The sequence below is a fragment of the Oryctolagus cuniculus genome, chromosome 12, assembly GCF_964237555.1.
Source record: "Oryctolagus cuniculus chromosome 12, mOryCun1.1, whole genome shotgun sequence".
NCBI lineage: Eukaryota > Metazoa > Chordata > Mammalia > Lagomorpha > Leporidae > Oryctolagus > Oryctolagus cuniculus.
In genome coordinates, this window is record NC_091443.1 from 92,031,516 (window position 1) to 92,049,887 (window position 18,372).

Below are 18,372 nucleotides of genomic sequence, written 5' to 3' on the forward strand. Positions count from 1 at the left end.
ACATCTGGAGGCTGGAGTCCAAGGTCAAAATCAAGGCTGCAGCAGACGCTGGTCCAGTGAGGATCCTCTTGCAGCTCATGGCTGCTGAACTCGCACTGTGCACTCACGGAAGTGGGACACAGCCCAGGGCCCCAGGGGCAGCACTCTGGACATCCCCAGTCCTGAAGACAGGAGCTCCAGGGAGCGTTGTGGCCTCCACCCCCAACGGCCCCCACAGACCTTGAAGCCAGCCACAGACTGACCTTGGGCAAGTGCCAGCTTCTCCGTGCTTCAGCGTTCCTGTCTATAAAACGCAAAATCAATTTTCCTTTCTGAGAATGAATATTAACTGCAAGGTTAGCCACCCTAACCTTGTGGCTGTAGACTTTTCTCCTATTCGTTCATAATGTTCCTATGAAGAATATGCTGACAGTGGAAGATGGCCCAAGTGCTTGGGCCCCTGCACTCCCATGGGAGACCAGGAAGAAGCACCTGGCTCCTGGCTTCGGATCAGCGCAGCTCCAGCATTGCAGCCATTTGGGGAGTGAACCAGCGGATGGAAGACCTTTCTCTCTGTCTCTCCCTCTCACTGTTTGTAACTCTACCCTCAAAGAAATAAAAGAAAATGCTGGTTATTTCGGTTTACAGTTGGGGAAACCGAGGTATGGGTGGCAAGGAACTTGCCGAGGGTTGTACAGGAAATGGCGAAGCAGTCTTTGTAGGGTTTGAGTCTACCCTAGGCCCCTCCCTGTTGTGCCAGACTCACTGGGGTGGCCGTGGTGAGGGTGAGTGAGCTGAGCCAGGTGGTACACAGGTGCAGTGCGGTGGGGGGAGTCTCCCCTCTCCTCCTCCTCCGATGTCTGGGGTTGGCTAGCTGGGTGCTGTGGAGGTTTATTTCAGGTGTTACTGGCTGACTTCAGGAACACCTAGAGAACCAGTCGGGTGCTAGCTCTGGGTGTGTCTGTGAGGTGTTTCCAGAGGAGACTGGTGTGGGCGTCAGTGGACAAGAACGGGGAAGATCCGCCCCAAGTGTGGGCCGCCCGGGGCCCGGGAGCGGCGAGGTGAGGCGAGGTGAGGCGAGGCGAGGCGAGCTCCCGTCCCCTCTGCCTTCCAGAGCGGGACACCCTCCTCCCGCCCGTGGACGGCGCAGCCCAGGCTCTCCCCTCTGCCCATGGCTCCCCCAGCTTCTCAGCCCTTCAGCCTCGTGCTGCCAGTGACACAACTGGCTCCCGTGGTTCTGAGGCCTTCGCACACAGCCAGAGCCTCCACACCAGCTTCCCACATCTCCAGGCTGCGGCTTCCGTGACCCGAGCCAACCCCTCCCAAGTTCTCTCTCAGGTACCTGCACCGCTGGGTCCCCTCCTATGGCTTCTGTATCTCTGGGAATCCCTGATGATGCAGGTGTGCATCTCTCACCTCTCTCTCTCTCTCTCTCTCTCTCTCTCTCCTCTCTCTCTGTCTTCCTCATCCGTCTGCTTCCTGTACCATGAAGGAATAAGACAACTTTTGTGATCGTGTGTGAATTGTGGGACAAGGAAAGGCAGGGCCAGAAGGGTAGCTGACTACCCGGTGTGTGCCGCAGCTGCTTCAAGACGAGCTGAGAATTTAAAGTCAGCAGACACAAAAGTTGTCTTATTCCTCAGTCCGGCGCCGTGGCTCAATAGGCCAATCCTCCACCTTGCGGCGCCGGCACACCGGGTTCTAGTCCCGGTCGGGGCGCCGGATTCTGTCCCGGTTGCCCCTCTTCCAGGCCAGCTCTCTGCTGTGGCCAGGGAGTGCAGTGGAGGATGGCCCAGGTGCTTGGGCCCTGCACCCCATGGGAGACCAGGAAAAGCACCTGGCTCCTGGCTCCTGCCATCGGATCAGCGCGGTGCGCCGGCTGCAGCGGCGGCCATTGGAGGGTGAACCAACGGCACCCTCTCTCTCTCTCTCACTGTCCACTCTGCCTGTCAAAAAAAAAAAAAAAAAAAAAAGTTGTCTTATTCCTTCATGGTACAGGAAGCAGATGGGGCCGGCGCAGCAGCTCACTAGCTAATCCTCTACCTTGCGGCGCCGGCACACCTTCTAGTCCTGGTTGGGGCACCGGATTCTGCCACAATTCACACACGATCGCCAGTGACTAAGTGAAGAAATGGGTGAGTCCTGGACTGTGCCCAGTGCCCTCCTTTTGGCCTGGCTTGTCCGGCCGTCCTAGCCACGGGTGTGCCACGAGAGGGAGGAGTCTTTCATTTCCTTTCCCGTGACGTTGAGTCAAACCCAGGGAGAATCAGGGGACTAAGGGGAGCAGGTGTGTGGAGACCCAGCCCCAGGTCCCTGATTGTGTGAGGTTTCTCTGGCGTGCTCGAGTTTCCCCTGCTCCTGGGTCTTTGCGTCTCGCCTGGCAAGTAGGTGGGTCAGCAGTGCCCTTGGTGGGTCAGCGGTGCCCCTGGGAGTGTGGAAGTCTTGGTGATTTAGACGGAGAAAGCCAAGGATGGGCCATTAATGTCCTGGTCCAGTTTCTGTTGCCACGACCGAATAGCACCGAATGGGCAGTGTACACCGACTGAAGCTTGATTTGGTTCCTGGTTCTGGAGGCTGGGAGGGCCAAGGTCAAGGTGCCATCTGGTAAGGGCCTTCTTGCAGGTGGGGACACTGCAGAGTCCTGGGGCGGTACAGGGCATCGCGCTGCAAGGGGGAATGCACGAGACAGAAAGACCTGCTCCCAAGGTCACCCATTAATCCCAGACTGGATTAAGCAGCTTGGGAGGGCAACATCTGTGTGACCGGATCTGCCCCTGATAGCTCCACCCAGTCCCCTCTTCTTCCCTCGTAGGGGGCCACCTAGCCGCAGAGATGTGGCGGGACCATGGCATTCAGTGCTGTGTTTACCATGTCTACCTTCTATTTTCTTGAGTTTGGTAAAATGTATATGATGTTTTAAAATTATTCCGCTCCTGCAATACGGCAGGATTATTTTATTGTCGCAGAACACTCCTCACGTACACTTCCCATTTGGGCCATTTCCAGCCGCGCAGTGCAGTGGCACAGAGTTCACACTGCTGTGCAGGCATCCTGCCACCTCCCTGCAGAGCTCTCCCCATCATCCCAGTCTACACCCGTCCAACACGGCTGCCACTGTCCTAGTCACCGTGTCTTTGTTCTAGAACCCTCGTCTAAGTGGACTTGTACAATGTATGTTCTGTTGTGACGGGCTCCAAGGTTCACCCACGTTGCAGTGTGGTCAGAATCCTCTTGGTCTTTAAGGAGAACGACTGCCCCTTTGTATGCACGTGTCCCACATGCCCTGGAAATTTCCATCTTCCCACTGCTGTGGATCGTGCTTATATTGGAGTTTTGTGAAGAAAGAAGCTCGTTTGTGACAATGAAACGTCATCCCTTTAATAACCTGCAGAACCTAAATAAACATCCTAGGAAGCAAAAGTAAACAAACCACAGGGACAGGAACCCTGCGAGTTCAAAGGCTGAGCAGCAGTGATTCAGTAAATGGTGATTTGCTGGAGGCGGCGGATCAGCCGGGCACTCACCCTGTTTCCTTCCAGCCCAGGGAGGCTCCTCCCCAGTGGGGCCAGCCCGGGGCTCTGGAATCAGCTGGGCTGCAGAGCAAGGGTGTGGCCGAGGTCCCTGGGCGCCCAGAGGCAGGGAGAGAACCCCTGTGGCTGATGGGGTGGGGGCTGGGACTGTGAGGACGAGGCGTGGTACACTTTGGCCCACAGAAGAGACCTGGACTGTGATAAATTCCTTCTTTTCTAGACCATTCTTTTGCTCAACCAACTTGTATTTCGGTGTCTTGGGCGTCCTGAGGGCTTTGGGTTTTTCTTCAGCTCCCATGACTCACCACTGTTAAACTCTCTCAGCCCTACAGCAAAACAGCCTTGTTACTTTGTGCCGCTCTGTCTCCAACAAGCGCCTGGGTTCATTTGCTGGCTTTTGTGTGTTCCAGGGCAACTGAGCTCCAGCAAGCTTCTGGAAGAGCCACTTTACCTGCCAAGACCTGGAGACAGCTCCTGGTCCTCTTGCATTCTATGTGCCCAGGGGCAGCCCACGGGACAGGGGGTGCGGGGTCGGGGGTGGGAGGGCCTGGACAGTGAGTAGCCCCAACTCTCCCCGCTGTACAGCCTTGGGGAACTCGCTCCTCCCCTCCAATCCTCTGGAGAAGGGGCTGGGCCTCTAGGGACTCTTCCAGCCCTGCAGTTTTAGGTGCATGGCCTCTGTCCCTGAGGGCTGCTGTAACAACATACGTTAGCCTGGGTAACGCACACAAGCGCAGAAGTCCAGTGCACACAATTCCAGAGCCTGGGGCCTCCCAGATCAGAGTGCCAGCGGACTGGGGAAAAGCCGTTCCTCAGACATGGCGCCAGGCGTCATCACTCGGCACCAGTGGTCCACATGGTCCTGGGACTCCATCCCAAGGCTCCGATCCCTTCTGTGAGGGTAGAGCCTTCATGACCTCACCCGAGGCCCCACCTCCCCCACCACCACGCTGGAGATTAGGTTTCACAGATGGCCCTGCCGAGCCACAGACACCGCACTCATCCCTGTTGGGATTCTGTTCCCTCCCTCCAGCACTCTTGGGGTGGGCAACCCAGCCATCATCATCAGATAACTCTGAGATTTATTTATTTACTTATTTGAAGCGGAGGGGGGGAGAGAATGAGAATCTTCTGTGTGCTGGCCCGTTCCCCAAATGGCCACAACAGGCAGGGCTGGGCCAGCCTGAAGCCAGGAGCCTGGAACTCCATCCGGGTCTTGCATGTGGGCGGCAGGGACCTAAGCACGCAGGCCACCCTTTGCCGCCTTCTCGCATCGGCAGGGAGCCGGATGGGAAGCAGAGCAGCCAGGACTTGAGCTGGCTGATGCGGGAGGCAGGGGTCCCAGGCTTGCCCGCTGCCCATGCTGCTCCCTGTCGGATGCTTCCGCTTCGGATGCTGTTTGTAAAGCAGCTGTGTCCGACAGGTGGTCGCTCGGGGTCCTGGCCCCGTGGCAGTGGGCGGAGGCTGACTGCATTTCTCCATGCTGTCCTCTTTCAGGGAAGCAGCCTCGCACCCCAAGCCATGCTGGGACTATGAGCCAGGCCCGGCCACCCGCGGCCCTGCCCGGCGGCCTCACGATGCTGAGCCTGAAGCTGCCCAGGCTGTTCCGCATAGACCAGGTGCCCCAGGTACGTGCTCTGCTCCTCCTAGGGCCGAGTTCCAGTGCGACACGGCCGGGCTCTGCAGCGGGGCACGGCTTGTGCTCAGCCAGCCTCTTCTGCACTGGCCCCTCCTTCACTTCAAGCGTCCCCTCCCGGGATCCTTTGCGGGGGGGGGGCAGGAATTAGAGCCTCCTGCTGCCTTCCCTGCACCACACCTGGAACCTGAAGTGAGCCCCGAGGTTTTAAAGTTGGAACCCTTCCTGAGATGTCTGTATTTTATCCAGAAGCAAAGTACCAGTGGAGGCTACGGATTCGAGCTAGAGATGGAGGAAGGTGGTGGCAGCTGGCGGGGGAGCAGCCGTGCTTCTAGGACCCACCTATGGGTGCTTGAAAGCAAGCGGGGGAAGGGTGGGGAACTCATCTGCAGGAGGCCCAGGCTGGGCCTGGGGTGGGGTAGTGGTGGTGTTGCTGACTGGGCCTTAGCACCCTCCTTCAGTGGACTCCTGGGCCTGAGAACTCACAAGCACCCAGCCCAACATACAAGAGGTCTTCAGAAAGTTAGTGGAAATGTATGTTATGAATAAAAACTACACATGGATTTCAAACTTTGTTGGCACAACAAGAAACTTATCTTTTAATTCCATTTTAATGAACAGTTCCAAAAGACTGATTTATTTGAAAAGCAAAGTGAGAAAGAGAGAGAGAGAGGGAAACAAATCAATCTTCCATCTGCTCATTCATCCCAAGTGGCCAGGGCAGGGCCAGGCTGAAGCCAGGAGCCAGGAGCTCCATCTGGGTCTCCCACATGGGTAGCAGGGGCCTAAGCACTTGGGCATCACCTGCTACCTTCCTAAGCCCATTAGCAGGGAGCTGGATCAAAAGCAGAGCAGCCGGGGCTTGAGCTGGTGCTGTGATAGGGGATGCTGGAGTCGCAGAGCTTAACCCGCTGTGCTACAATGCCGGCCCCTCTGAACTTTCGGGAGGCAGCTTGTCCACGGGGCTCCTTGGCAGTCTGCTCTAATAAGGCTCGGTGACAGCCCTGTGGTCCGATCTGTGGTGAACTGGCTCGGCTCACCTCCCCTTACAAGGAGCGCGTCCATCCTTTGCAGCCCGGTCCCCAAGTCGAATTCTCTTCCATTTCCATTCAAGAGGAGTGAGCGCTATGTCCTGATGAGATGTTTCGGCTGGGGGATGTCAGAGTGCAGGAGCGGCCTTTCCTACTCGGCTGATGGCCAAGCACTTGGGACCTGCCCCAGAAAAGTGATTCTCCAGCGGACTTGGCGTCAGGATGGAAGAGGAGGTGACCCTGAAAGCCGGTGAAGCGAGGTGCGCCCCGGAAGACGGTGTCGGGGTGGACTGTCGCTGGTGCAGAGCTGACAGGGCCGGAGGAGCGATGTGGCAGGTTAACGGGCAGGCCGAGCCGGAGCCCGGTTCCCACGGCACTGCTGAGAACCTGCCTCTGCTCTCCCGGGCCTTCGGATTTACGCCTCCTGCTGTTTAATCCCCCTGGTGCCTAAAGACCAGCCTGTGTGTCTGACCTAGAATGCTAGGAGTCGTAACCCATGAGAGTCTGGGTTCGAGTCCCGACTCTGCTCCCAAGTCCAGCTTCCTGTTAATGCAGAACCAGGGGATGGCCCAAGTAGGTGGGTTCCTACCATCCACATGGGAGACCTGGGTCGAGTTCCAGGCTCCCAGCTTTGGCCTGGGAGCTTTGTCTGTCTGTCTCTCTTAAATGAATAAAATATCTTACAAAAACAGACCTGGGTACATTAGAGGCTTGTTAGAGATTTGAATCCAGACCTGAAAGAATGGAATAAGTAGCTAAGTGCTGATTCCTACACAAACCCAACTTAGAGACAGAACAGAGATACGGAAGCAGCCAGTTCCTAGGCAACATGGCATGACACTTTGCCGGGAAACAAGGACATTTTGTGCGAAATTGAGATTCTTTTATTCACTGCAACCTTGACCCAGAGGCTACAGAGAAACATATCCCATGGCCCCAGATGCCTGACGCAGGAGGATTCCCCAGGTGATGGGTGCAGAGAGGAGTGGCCATGGCCCAGCCGTGCACGGCAGCTCTCCCGGGTACTCAGTAGCTCATCTGTAAATGGAAGTGCTGTCACTGGCACCGGGCTGCTGGGAGGAGCCAAGGAAAATGAAATACGACCATGGACTGTGAAAAAGAGAGAGCGAGCTCAACCAGAAGAGTGGCTGGGGTGGTGTCGGGTCAGTGGGCTGGGCACCCAGGAGCTAGGAGCCATCAGCACCCAGGATGTCTCCCAAGCGGGTGGGTGGAGCCGGACAGCAGAATCAACCCGGAGCTTGTTGAAACGCCTGTCCGATGGGAATCAGGAGTGCAGGCCTTGATTCTAATCGAAAGGAACGCTTCCAGCACTGCGCCACGGGAGGCACTGTCTGCGCTGTCGATCAGGCAAAGGCCGTTCTTGTTTAATTTGTAGTTTGCTAGGATGGTTCCCTTTTAATTATAAAAATTCTAAAGAACACTTGTATTCCTATGCATGTGTTTTTGAGATGATGACAAGGTGGTGAATTCTGTTGATTGATTTACTAACACGAAACCAGCATTTTGTTCTTGTTCTAAGTACGGCTTAGTGATGGCGTACCTTTTTAATGTCTTGCTGGAATCAGCTACTGATTTACTCAGGATCCTTCAATCTGTTTGGTGCGTTGGCCCGTGTTACTTCCTTCCTAGACGCGACCTAGGATGTTTCCTTCGTGTGTTGTCCTTGCTGGATTTGGGATTCAGGTTATGCCAACCACAAGTGACTTGGAGATGGCTGCCTATTTATTCTATGAGAAAAAGTTAACTAATATTCTAATGTAATTAATACGTAGTATTGTCCGCGGTTGCAATTCTTGCCTTTCTGGTGATAGGATTTACATATAGAAGCATCTGGGCGTGTTGCCCGACTCCTTTCGGCCTATGCACAGGGAGCCCCTGGTGCTGGGAGCAGCTTGGCACCAGCTGAGTTTTCTGCAGGGGAAGGTTTTCTGTAGCAGTTCTGCTGAGATTCAGCTCTGTGCTCTGGTCAGATCTCTCACTGTCCACGCGCGGGACCAGCTCCTTCGGAGGGAAGGGCGTTTCTCTTGGCTCACGGTGTCGGAGGCTCACTGGCCGAGATCAGGCAGGCCTCATTGGTTTAGCATCTGGGCAGGGAAGGGTGACAGTGGCAGAGTGTGTGCAGAGGAGTGATCCCACGGAAGCAGAGAGGGTGGCTGGGCACAACTCGGCTTTTAGAACCAACCCTCTTCCAAGGACACGCCTCTCACCAGGCCCACTCCTAGACATCACAATTGGGTCAAGCCTCCTCCCTCTCAGCACCACCAACGTATGACTTTGGGGCTTAAATGTCCACACAAGTTTGGAAGCCAAACATTGTTTAAACCATTGCATTCGCATAGCATAAGATTCACCCTTAGAAAGTGTATCGTTTGGGTTGGGCTTTTGGCACAGAAACTTAAGTCACTGCTTGGAATGGCTGCACCCCATATTGGAGCACTTGGCTTGCATCCAAGCTGCTCCGCTTCCAATACGGCTTCCTCCTAATGTGCACTCCAGGAGGCAGCTCAGGTACTTGGATCCCTGCCACCCCTGTGGGAGGCCCTGATAGAGTTCTGGGCTCCTGGCTTCAGCCTGGCCCAGCCCTGGCTACTGTAGGCATTTAGGGAGTGAACCAGCAGATGGAAGATCTCTGTCTGTCTCTCTGCTTTTCAAAGAAAACAAAGAAATAAATAGCATGTTTTAAAAAAGTGTACAAGTCAGTGGATTTTAGTCTGTCGACACACACAGGGTATGTTGGACAAAACCATCATGCAGTCAATTTTGGAATATTTTCATAACTCCATTTCCCACTCTCCTCACATCGAGCCTTGATAACTGCTCTGTCTCTCTGAATGGATTTGCTATAGAATATAGCAGCGCTGCACCTGCTGTCGTGGCTGAACAATATTTCATTAAATGGATAGTCCACACTTTGTTTATCCACCCATCTGTTGATAGACAGTTAGTTGTTGGTGCCATGAACATTGCTTTACAAGGTTTGGGGAGGACGTGTTTTCAGTTCTGTTGGGTAAACGCCCAGGAGTGGCACCGCTGGATCACACAGGAACTCGGTGGCTCCAAGAATCCTGTGTTATGGATTTAACCGAATTGACTGTGGTCTGAGATTGCCCTCTCTATCAGTCCAGTCTTTGAAATGTGGTCAGCCTAACTTCATGGCCCACCGCACAGTCAGTGTTCCTAAACCTTCCAAGTGTGTCTGCAATAGAGCAGAGTTTCCAGTTGCTGCGGGCAGCGTCCCTCCGCGCCCGTGAGATAACACAGAAGCCAGCCCCGTGTTCTTCCCAAGTGCGTTCCGCTCGAGCTGGCCGCGTGCTACGGTTTGGACGTAGTTTGGGTTTGTCCTCCAGAGGCTCCTGTGCGGCCCCCAGTGTGGCTGAGCAGAGGTGGTGGAGCCCGCACAGGAGGAGCCTGGGGGAAGGCAGGTGGGTCCCGGGGACTCCTGTCTCAGGAGCGTGAGTTGTAAGTAAGACACACACACACACACACACACACACGCACGCACACACGCCGCCCTGCACACTCGGCCTCCTCTGCCTTCCGCCCACATGTGACGCAGCCATCCATAATGCACGGGGCCTTGCCAGGATGCTGGTACCCCAGCTGTGCGGCCCCTCCGACCCCCAGCTTTGTGAAGCACACAGGCCTCTTTTCTTTGCTGGTTCGCAGCCTTGGGTATTCTGTTGTAGCAGCACCAAGCAGACTAGGGCACTGCAGTGGAGCTGTGTCAGAATCTCCTGCTGTGGCCGCCCGTTTCTGAACTGAGCCTTCTAGATAAGTTCATTTCTGCTGTATGCATTTGAGCGCCACATCCGAGTTTATAATTATTATACCTTCCTGGTGAAGTACACGTCTTATTATTTTGTAGTGATTGTCTTTGTATCCAGTGCTGTTTTGTCTTAGAATTCACCTGATAGAGTAACTCCAGCATTCTTGCTTTTGTGGTCTTTTGTTTGGTTTAGTTTTTTCCTTTGACTTTTTTTTTTAAAGATTTATTTATTTATTTGAAAGTCAGAGTTACAGAGAGAGAGAGAGAGAGAGAGAGAGAGAGAGAGAGAGAGAGGTGTTCCATCTGCTGGTTCGCTCCCCAGTTAGCAGCAACGGTGGGAGCTTCTTCTGGGTCTCCCACGAGGGTGCAGGGGCCCAAGGACTTGGGCCATCTTCCACTGCTTTCCCAGGACACAGCAGAGAGTTAGATCGGAAGTAAAGCAACCGGGACTCATACAGGTGCCCATATGGGATGCCACAGTGCCGGCCCTGTCTGCTAGTTTATATGTTACTCAGGTTATTTTAACACCACTAGCAGGGTCAGGCAGGAAGGCTTAGGCTATGCTAGGTTGAAAAATTACCCTGGTGGAGGATTGGTGCTGTGGTTGGGATGCCCCCTGGAAGTCACGTGTGAGGCCTGCGTCCCATCTCAGAGCCTGGACTCAAGGTCCAGCTGCCTTCTGTTTTCGGCTTCCTGCTAATTGCCTATCCTGGGAGGCAGTGGGTGATGACCCAAATACTTGGATCCCTGACACCCACATGGGTGACCTGGGTGCAGTTCCTGCCTGGCTTCCACCTGGCCCAGCCCCTGCTGATGCAAGCTTTTGGGGAGTAAAGCAGCAGAGACATCTCATCTGTTTCTGTCTGTGTCTCTCTGCCTTTCAAATAAAGTTTTAAAAAGAAAGGAAAAAAAGATCTTAAACAAAATCGCTGCAGGTGGCCCAGTGACTCCTTATTTCACTTCACGTTCTGTGGCTCAGTGATCAGTGGGGAGCTGGGAGACCCGGCAGGCGGAGGAGCCTCCTGGAACACGTGGCCTGTGCGGTGGCCACAGGAGGGCAGAGCAGGTGTCCTGGAGTGGCTTCCCCGAAGCAGGCTGTGAGCCAAGATCGCTGAGCAGGAGTCGGCGCGGAGCGTCTCAGGAGCAGCACCTTGCGGGAGCTCCCGTCGCTGTCCCTGCGTGCGCAGCCCCAGGGAGGGGAGTGTGGTGTGGGCGAGGCCACGCCAGCACTGACAGGTGCTCAGTTCCCAAGGCAGGAAGACCATGGTGATCCTGGCGACGGGAAGGCTCCGTGCACAGAGCTGCGTGGCAGCCGTGTCTCGGAGGCTCCACTTCCCAGCCAGCGGCAGAGGATGGCGGAGGATGGTGCAGGTGCTTGGGTCCCTGCCACCCATGTGGGAGACCTGCGTTAAGTCCTGGGCTCCTGGTTTCAGCCTAGCTCAGCCCTGGCTGTGGCAAGTGTTTGGGGGAGTGAACCAGTAAATGGAAGATCTCTGTCTCTCTCTTTCAAATGGAGTGAAAATAAATATTAAAAAAAAAAAAAAAGCAAAGACCCTTCAGAAAGGGCTTGGCTTTGCTTTTCTTCTCTACCCGAGCTTCTCCTGTGTGGAGCCACTTTAATTTTGCCACTTAAGATATCTTGGACCGCAGACGGGGGTTTGCATCCTGGGTCTCTATCCCACTGAGGTTCAGTTTCCATCTGTAAAGTGCATTGGCACCCCTGCCTTGCGATGCTCTCACCGTGATCGCATGGAGCCAGGTCAGCTGCAGCACACTGGGTCCGACCCAGGAGAACAGGTGCAGGCCACGGACCCTGCATCTACATACTGAGAGGTTACCCTACCTGGCTAGGTGACAAAGCTAGCAAACCGTGTATCAAATACTTCTGTTCATATGGCCAGAAAACTACAAAGTTCTGAGTTTTAGGGTCAGCAAAATATCAAAGCCAACTAAAGTTAATCATTATTGTATACATCTGGATGTTATACTGATAGATTTCATGACACTTGAAAGATTAATAAAGAAAAACATAATTCAAAAGTTATGTTTTTCCATAAAATCTATTTTTCTTGCCATTTCAGCAAAATTATGAGTTGTGTTGGAATCAACATTATCACATAATTTGTGTGATATAATTGTGTGATGCCTAATTAGATTACTATTCCTGTGTCATTGCAGTGTAGGTCTTAGGTTATTTTTAATATTAATTCAATGAGGAGAAAGTTCTGCTGAGTTTCTGTTCAGTTCTGCTGAGGTGAAACAAGTGGAACCACCAACAGATATTCTTAGAGCCATATTTGGAATCAGAAATGAATCAGAAATTTTACATAACAAGTTAAAGCAGTGCAAAGGGACTGTATACAAAACTTAACATTTTAGTTTCATAGAGATCAACGTATGTTATTGCTGTTTTTATAAACAACTTTTTTAAAAAAATTGATTTGTATAATTATTTGAGAGGTAGACACAGAGAGAGGGACAGACACACAGACACAGGGAGAAGGAACCTTTATCTGCTGGCTCACTCCCCAGATACCTGCAACGGTTGGTGCTGATGCGAGGAGCTGCGAACTGGAACACGATGCAGGTCTCCCATGGGGGCAGGAACCTGGGCCCTGGAGCCAGCACCTCTTGTTCCCAGGGTCTACATCTGGGTGCTGGCTCTAGTCCCAGCTGCTCCTCTTCCAATCCAGCTCTCTGCTATAGCCTGGGAAAGCAGTGAAAGATGGCCCAAGTCTTTGGGCCCCTGTATGTGTGTGGGAGATCCAGAAGAAGCTCCTGGCTCTTGACTTCAGATTGGCTCAGAAAGACCTCTCTCTCTCTGTCCCTCTCGGTCTGTAACTCTACCTCTCAAATAAATTTTTTTTTTTTTTGACAGGCAGAGTGGACAGTGAGAGAGAGAGACAGAGAGAAAGGTCTTCCTTTGCCGTTGGTTCACCCTCCAATGGCCGCTGCAGCCGGCTCACTGCGCTGATCCGATGGCAGGAGCCAGGTACTTATCCTGGTCTCCCATGGGGTGCAGGGACCAAGCACTTGGGCCATCCTCCACTGCACTCCCTGGCCACAGCAGAGAGCTGGCCTGGAAGAGGGGCAACCGGGACAGAATCTGGCACCCCAACCGGGACTAGAACCCGGTGTGCCGGTGCTGCAAGGCGGAGGATTACCCTATTGAGCCACGGCGCCGGCCCACAGCCATGTTCTAAACCGGCATTTGCCTGTAATTGTTTCAGCCCAGCTCTAGTAACTGCATGTGTGATGTGTGTAAGGGAAGTCTGGCTCCCTTTGTACCCTTCCTGCTGCTGGGTTGCTGTCCAGGCCAGTGCCCGACAGGTGGCAACTGACATGCATGGGTGGCCTGCCCTCCTGGCCCCCTCGTCCTCTCCCCGCACCTCCCCAGATTCCCCACTCACCTCTGATCCCCCTCATTGCTCTTTGCACACCCATATTTGTGTTTATCTTGCCTGGTGGGGACTTTGTCTTTTGCAATTAACTGGATTCTGGGCAGGGAGAGGACAGCACAGCGCTGGGGCAGGGCTTGGAAGCAGAGGCACCTGCAGCAGCAGCAGCAGGCCTGGGAGCTTGTTAGCACTGCAGACTCTCAGCCCGGCTCCGACTGCAGTGAAGTCTCCCCGTGATCTGCAGACACCTGCAGAAGAATTGGAGAGGCACTGGCTTAGGGATGGGCAGGCAAGCTCACCACATGCACACATTTTCTAGGCTGCCATGCAAAATCCCATGGACTGCGTGGTTGAACCACAGAAACATTTCTTCCTGGTTCTCCATGCTGGGCATCCAAGGTCAAGGTGTTGGCAGGATTTGTGTCCTTTCTGTTTGGCTCACTGCCTCTTCATGCCTTCGGCCCTCTGTGCGCCCTGTGGTCCTCCTTTGTGTCCACTTCTCTTCTTCTCATGAGGGGCGCAGCATTTTGGATTAGGGGCCCATCCCAACAGCCTCGTTCTAACTTAGGCACCTCTCGGAGGACCTGCACTCCAAATACAAGTGACTTCTGAGGTGCTGGGGATTAGGACTTTGGGGTGGGGAGATGTGATTCAGTCCACAACAGCATTGGAAACAAGAGGACGAAAATGCCACTCGGAGGAGCCCGCGAGAGCCCGGAACCACACCCGGGGTAGGGCGGGAGCGTCTGCTGTTTCATCAGAGCCCTTGCTGTGTCATCAGAGCGGCAGCAGTGAATGCTGGCAGGCAAGAGGCCGGGGAGAAATGGAAGTGGGGGTTTGCATTTATGTTTAGGCATTGCTTCCACTCTTTCTGGGAACTTGGACAAATTGCAGAAAATTCGTCTTCTGAAAACCAAAGGGCTCTTCCTCCCCAGGTGGTTGCAAGGATACTGAGAGCTGTGGGTGGGAAATGCAGAGTGCGTGCCTGGCCTGCCCATCTCCCCACTCTGCTCCGCCACTCCTGTTTTCCAACAACCAAAATCCACTCCATTTTCTCCCCCAGGCGACTTGTGGCTTAATAGCGAGAAAAGCCAAAGGTTTAAAACCGCCGTAGCGGAATTGCAGGCAGCAGGCAGCAGGCAACAGGTGCACGGGGTCTTAGCAATGCCAGGGAGCCTTCTAGCCGCTGACTTTGCGGCAGCATTCGAAGGGAAAACTCATGGCCGAGCCCCTCGCTCTCAGTGCCTGGGGTTTCTCGCTTCTAAATAACAGGCTGCACGCAATTTGATTTCATTTTCCTCCAAATTGCCCAGCTTGCAACTGGGGATGCAAGGTGGAGTCTCACAGATTGGTTCCGCTGTGCAAATGTGCAGGCGCCTGCTACCATGAGGGGCTTGGGAATGAGGCCGAGCCCCCCGGATGTTAAGGCAATGATTGTCATTTGCCTTTGGGGTCACACACTGGATTTGGAATGCAGAATTGTTTTCTTGAGTAGGTCGTTTCCATGCGTTCTATGAAAATCTACCCCGTGGGGATGAGTGAAGGGAGAGTGGGAAGATGGGGAGACCCCTTCTCCTGTCCGTGTGCAGAGGGACTCAGAGCTGGAGTGAGCACGTGCACCGGCATTTGGATGCAATAGGCAGAGGCTCATGCTGGCGAGGGCCGTGGCCATCAGTCCCCTTCTAAGTGGCACGTCGCTGGTCCTCAGACACACTCCTGTTCTTTGTCTGTCACCAGTTGTTCTAGAGGGGCTGCTTTAAACCCTGCTCCTATTGCATGTTTAGTGTGGGATTTCCCATCTGTGGCGGGGGGAGGCTAGCAGGTCAGATGGAGGCAGGTTTGTAAAATCTATGCCCAGCCCTGGATTGGGGGCAAAATATCCTCCCCATAGATCTGGCCAAGATACCCAATTTATGGAGTTCCCAGCCCCTCTGCTCCCTCTCTGGTTCTTGGCTGTGTCAGTCTCCCCCCGCCCCATCTCTCTCTTTGCCAATGAGAACGCAAACATCCAGAGAGGGGAGATCACCCCGTGACTCATCTTGGGCAGATTCAAGCCGTGCCTCTCTCTGGCTACTGTCCAGGCACCGCCCACCCTGGCTGCCCCAGTCTCTGAGCTCCGCAGCCTGGTCCCCCGCCTCCTGCCTGGGGACCACCCACCCCTGGCACGCGGTGCTTTCGGCCTCGTTGGCCAGGCCCTGGTCACAAGATCTTTGGCATCATACAGTGGTGAGAGTCTTTGCTTGGCCATGTGTTGTTAGTTGGTTCCAGAACCTTCTAGGGGCGTCTGAGATTCCTTGCAAAAGCAAGAACCCTGCTGAGTCAGTTTAGGAAGAGCCCCCCCCCACTTCATTCCTACTCACCTTGGACACGGGTCAGGTTCCTCGGCCTCCACCGACCCCTGGGGAAGTCTGGTCGCCCCTGCCTGCCTTCACCCAGAATCCTCTCGGGTAGTTTTGTTTGTTTGTTTTTTTTTAAACAGGCAGAGTTAAACAGTGAGAGAGAGAGAGAGAGAGAGAGAGAGAGAGAGAAAGGTCTTCCTGCCATTGGTTCACCCCCCCAAATGGCCGCTGCAGCGGGTATACTGCACGATCCGAAGCCAGGAGCCAGGTGCTTCTCCTGGTCTCCCATGGGGTGCAGGGCCCAAGGACCTGGGCCATCCTCCCTGCACTCCTGGGCCACAGCAGAGAGCTGGCCTGGAAGAGGAGCAACCGGGACAGAATCCAGCGCCCCAACCAGGACTAGAACCCGGGGTGCCGGTCCACAGGTGGAGGATTAGCCTAGTGAGCTTCAGCGCCTGCCGCTCTCGGGTAGCTTTGGCCAGTCCCCCTCGCCCCTGGTGTTTCTTCCTGGTAATTTGCCACCCCCGCTCCCCGCCCCAGCTTGCTCCTGACTGTAAACTCCCACTCTTCTGTGCCGTCTTCAGAGCTGAGCCCAGCGTCTCCAGCACAGCCAGAGCCCATTGCCACAGCCCTTACACCTATCATTAGGATCCTGACTACAGTCTTCCTTATTACGCTGTAAAAAGGGCCATTGAATAATGCTCCTTTAATCTGCTGCACTAATGCAGAAGAAAGAGTGAATAATTCATAATTGCTCCTTTCTGGAGCTCTTGCATTTAACAAGCAACCCAAGCTTTAATTCATTTTAAAATTCTTTTAAAAAGTAAGAAACTTGAAAGTTTAAAAAGAGAGAGAGAGAGAGAGTGAGAGAGACCCAGTGAGGAGTTCCTAGGAGCCATAGTCTCTGCAGAGGAGCCTTTGACCGAGCCACGCATGTGCCAACCTCCCACACGTGGCCCTGGCCGGTCTGCCTTCTGGTTATCGGCCCCGTGGGGAGGGAAGCTGCAGGCCAGGATTCGCGCTGTGTATCACAGGCCTCTGTTGGCTGTAACCCCGGGCACATCAGCAGGAGGGCATGGTGACTCAAACTCTGGAACAAATGGCCATAATTAACCAAGACCCACGCCTGATTCTGATAGCATTTCTTCCTCGGACCATGAAACAACTTCATGATCCCCCTTGCCCCTCGCTGACCGGCTTAACCCAGGATGGAACCGAGAGTTCTCCAAAGCTTGGAGCCCACGATCCGCTCCTCCCTCAGGGGTCCCTCTGGCCTTTTGACCAGTGGGGGCTTGTTGGCTCAGGCAGAAGCATCCATGTCATCCGAGCACGCAGCTCGAGATGCAGCTGCAGTGTGTCAGACATCGGCTGTTTCTGAATGCAGAGCCGCTGTCAAGTTAAGAAGCGGGCGGCCCAGGGAGAGGAGCTTGGCTGCTTCCATCCTCCCAGCCTTCCCTGGAAGACCGCAGCAGGCTTTACGTTCCAGTGTGGCTGATGTATTTTTAGGGTTACTAACAGCACCTTTGTTATCTGCCTCAGTTAACGGGCTCGTTTATAATCCACCTTTCAAAGGTCCTAACGACATTGACCGAGGGCACTGGTTCTAAGCTGGAGGAGATGTTGCCGTGGTGACCATACCTGGAGCCGCTGGAGTCCTTACTGTGTCCTGGCAGGGGAGTGTAGGCAGAGCATGGGCCGCTGGCGTTTAACAGGCGAAGCCACGCTGGGCCAGCCCCTGACAACTGTGGATTCTGTGTCCAGGACGTCACCAGGGTTGAGACTGACAAGCCTTGGTCTCAATGCCAGGGGTCAGGGGTCAGAAACTTTCTCCCCCTTCCACCCAAGGGCCATTTGGATATTCATAGCATCATTCGCAGGCCACGAAAAAAATGGTCAACTTAAAAATGAGCCTGCTGCCTTATTTATTGAGTTCATTGAGTCCCTCCTGCGGTTGCCTTGGCAGAGCCAGAACAAGTGATTCCGCCGGCCGGCAGTTCCCCGGCCCTGCCTGGATCAACCACACAGAGGGGATGATGTCCCCTGCAGCCTAGGGCCTCAGCCTGTCTCCGTCACTCCCAGCCTCTGCCCCGTCAGCGGTGCTGAGCCTTGCAAGGATCTTACGATCGCGGTGGGAATATGATCAGTGTCCAGTCTCTTCATTCCTACTGCGTCCTGAGCCAAGATCGCTCCTGTCCTCTCATCTTCTCATTTTCAGTGGATGTGGTATGGTGCTTGCAGCTGGGTGGATAGCCCGTGTTGTGCCGGGCCAGTCCAAGGGCGGTGCGACTTGTCTAGCTGGCTCCCTGGGTGGGGAAGGGGGGTGGCCTCTCTGGGAAGCCCCCCACCCCGCCCCGGTAGCACAGGCACCAGCATCACCAGCATCATCGGCTTCATCATCAAAAGGCCTTTATGAAGCGCCCTGTGAACATCCCGGCCCTGAGGGTGCTGGGGCTGGGAGCTGGGGCAGGCTTTCTACAGAAATCTTCCCACCGGCCCCTGCCATCCGGGGCTTGTTGGCTCAGACAGACAGCATCTATGTCAGCCAACCACGAAGGCCTCCAAAGACCGGGCTGTGGGCCCCAGCCAGAGGGTGCGCACACGGAGTCTTAGGCAATGTTCATACCAAGAGTAAGGGCTTCCGGGAGCACCAAGACAGGCCGGACTCCTGCCTG

At 54.5% G+C, this 18,372-nt stretch overlaps 1 protein-coding gene across 10 annotated transcripts in view; it reads left to right on the forward strand.

Moving 5' to 3' along the window:
- The window catches only part of PAQR5 (progestin and adipoQ receptor family member 5), a 72,419-nt gene that overhangs the window by 32,961 nt on the left and 21,086 nt on the right, over positions 1-18,372 (forward strand). For 4 of the 10 annotated variants that reach the window (XM_002722383.5, XM_051836633.2, XM_008249811.4 and 1 more), the window contains one exon: positions 5,007-5,137. The exons of 2 other annotated variants lie outside the window; for them this stretch is intronic. In XM_002722383.5, the coding sequence (XP_002722429.1) occupies positions 5,042-5,137 (96 nt within the window). In that variant the 5' untranslated portion in view covers positions 5,007-5,041. Of the gene's footprint in view, positions 1-1,296; positions 1,318-5,006; positions 5,138-6,297; positions 6,437-18,133; positions 18,329-18,372 lie in introns of those variants that run through there. 4 more of the 10 variants (XM_070054415.1, XM_070054416.1, XM_008249813.4 and 1 more) reach the window with 4 other exon arrangements.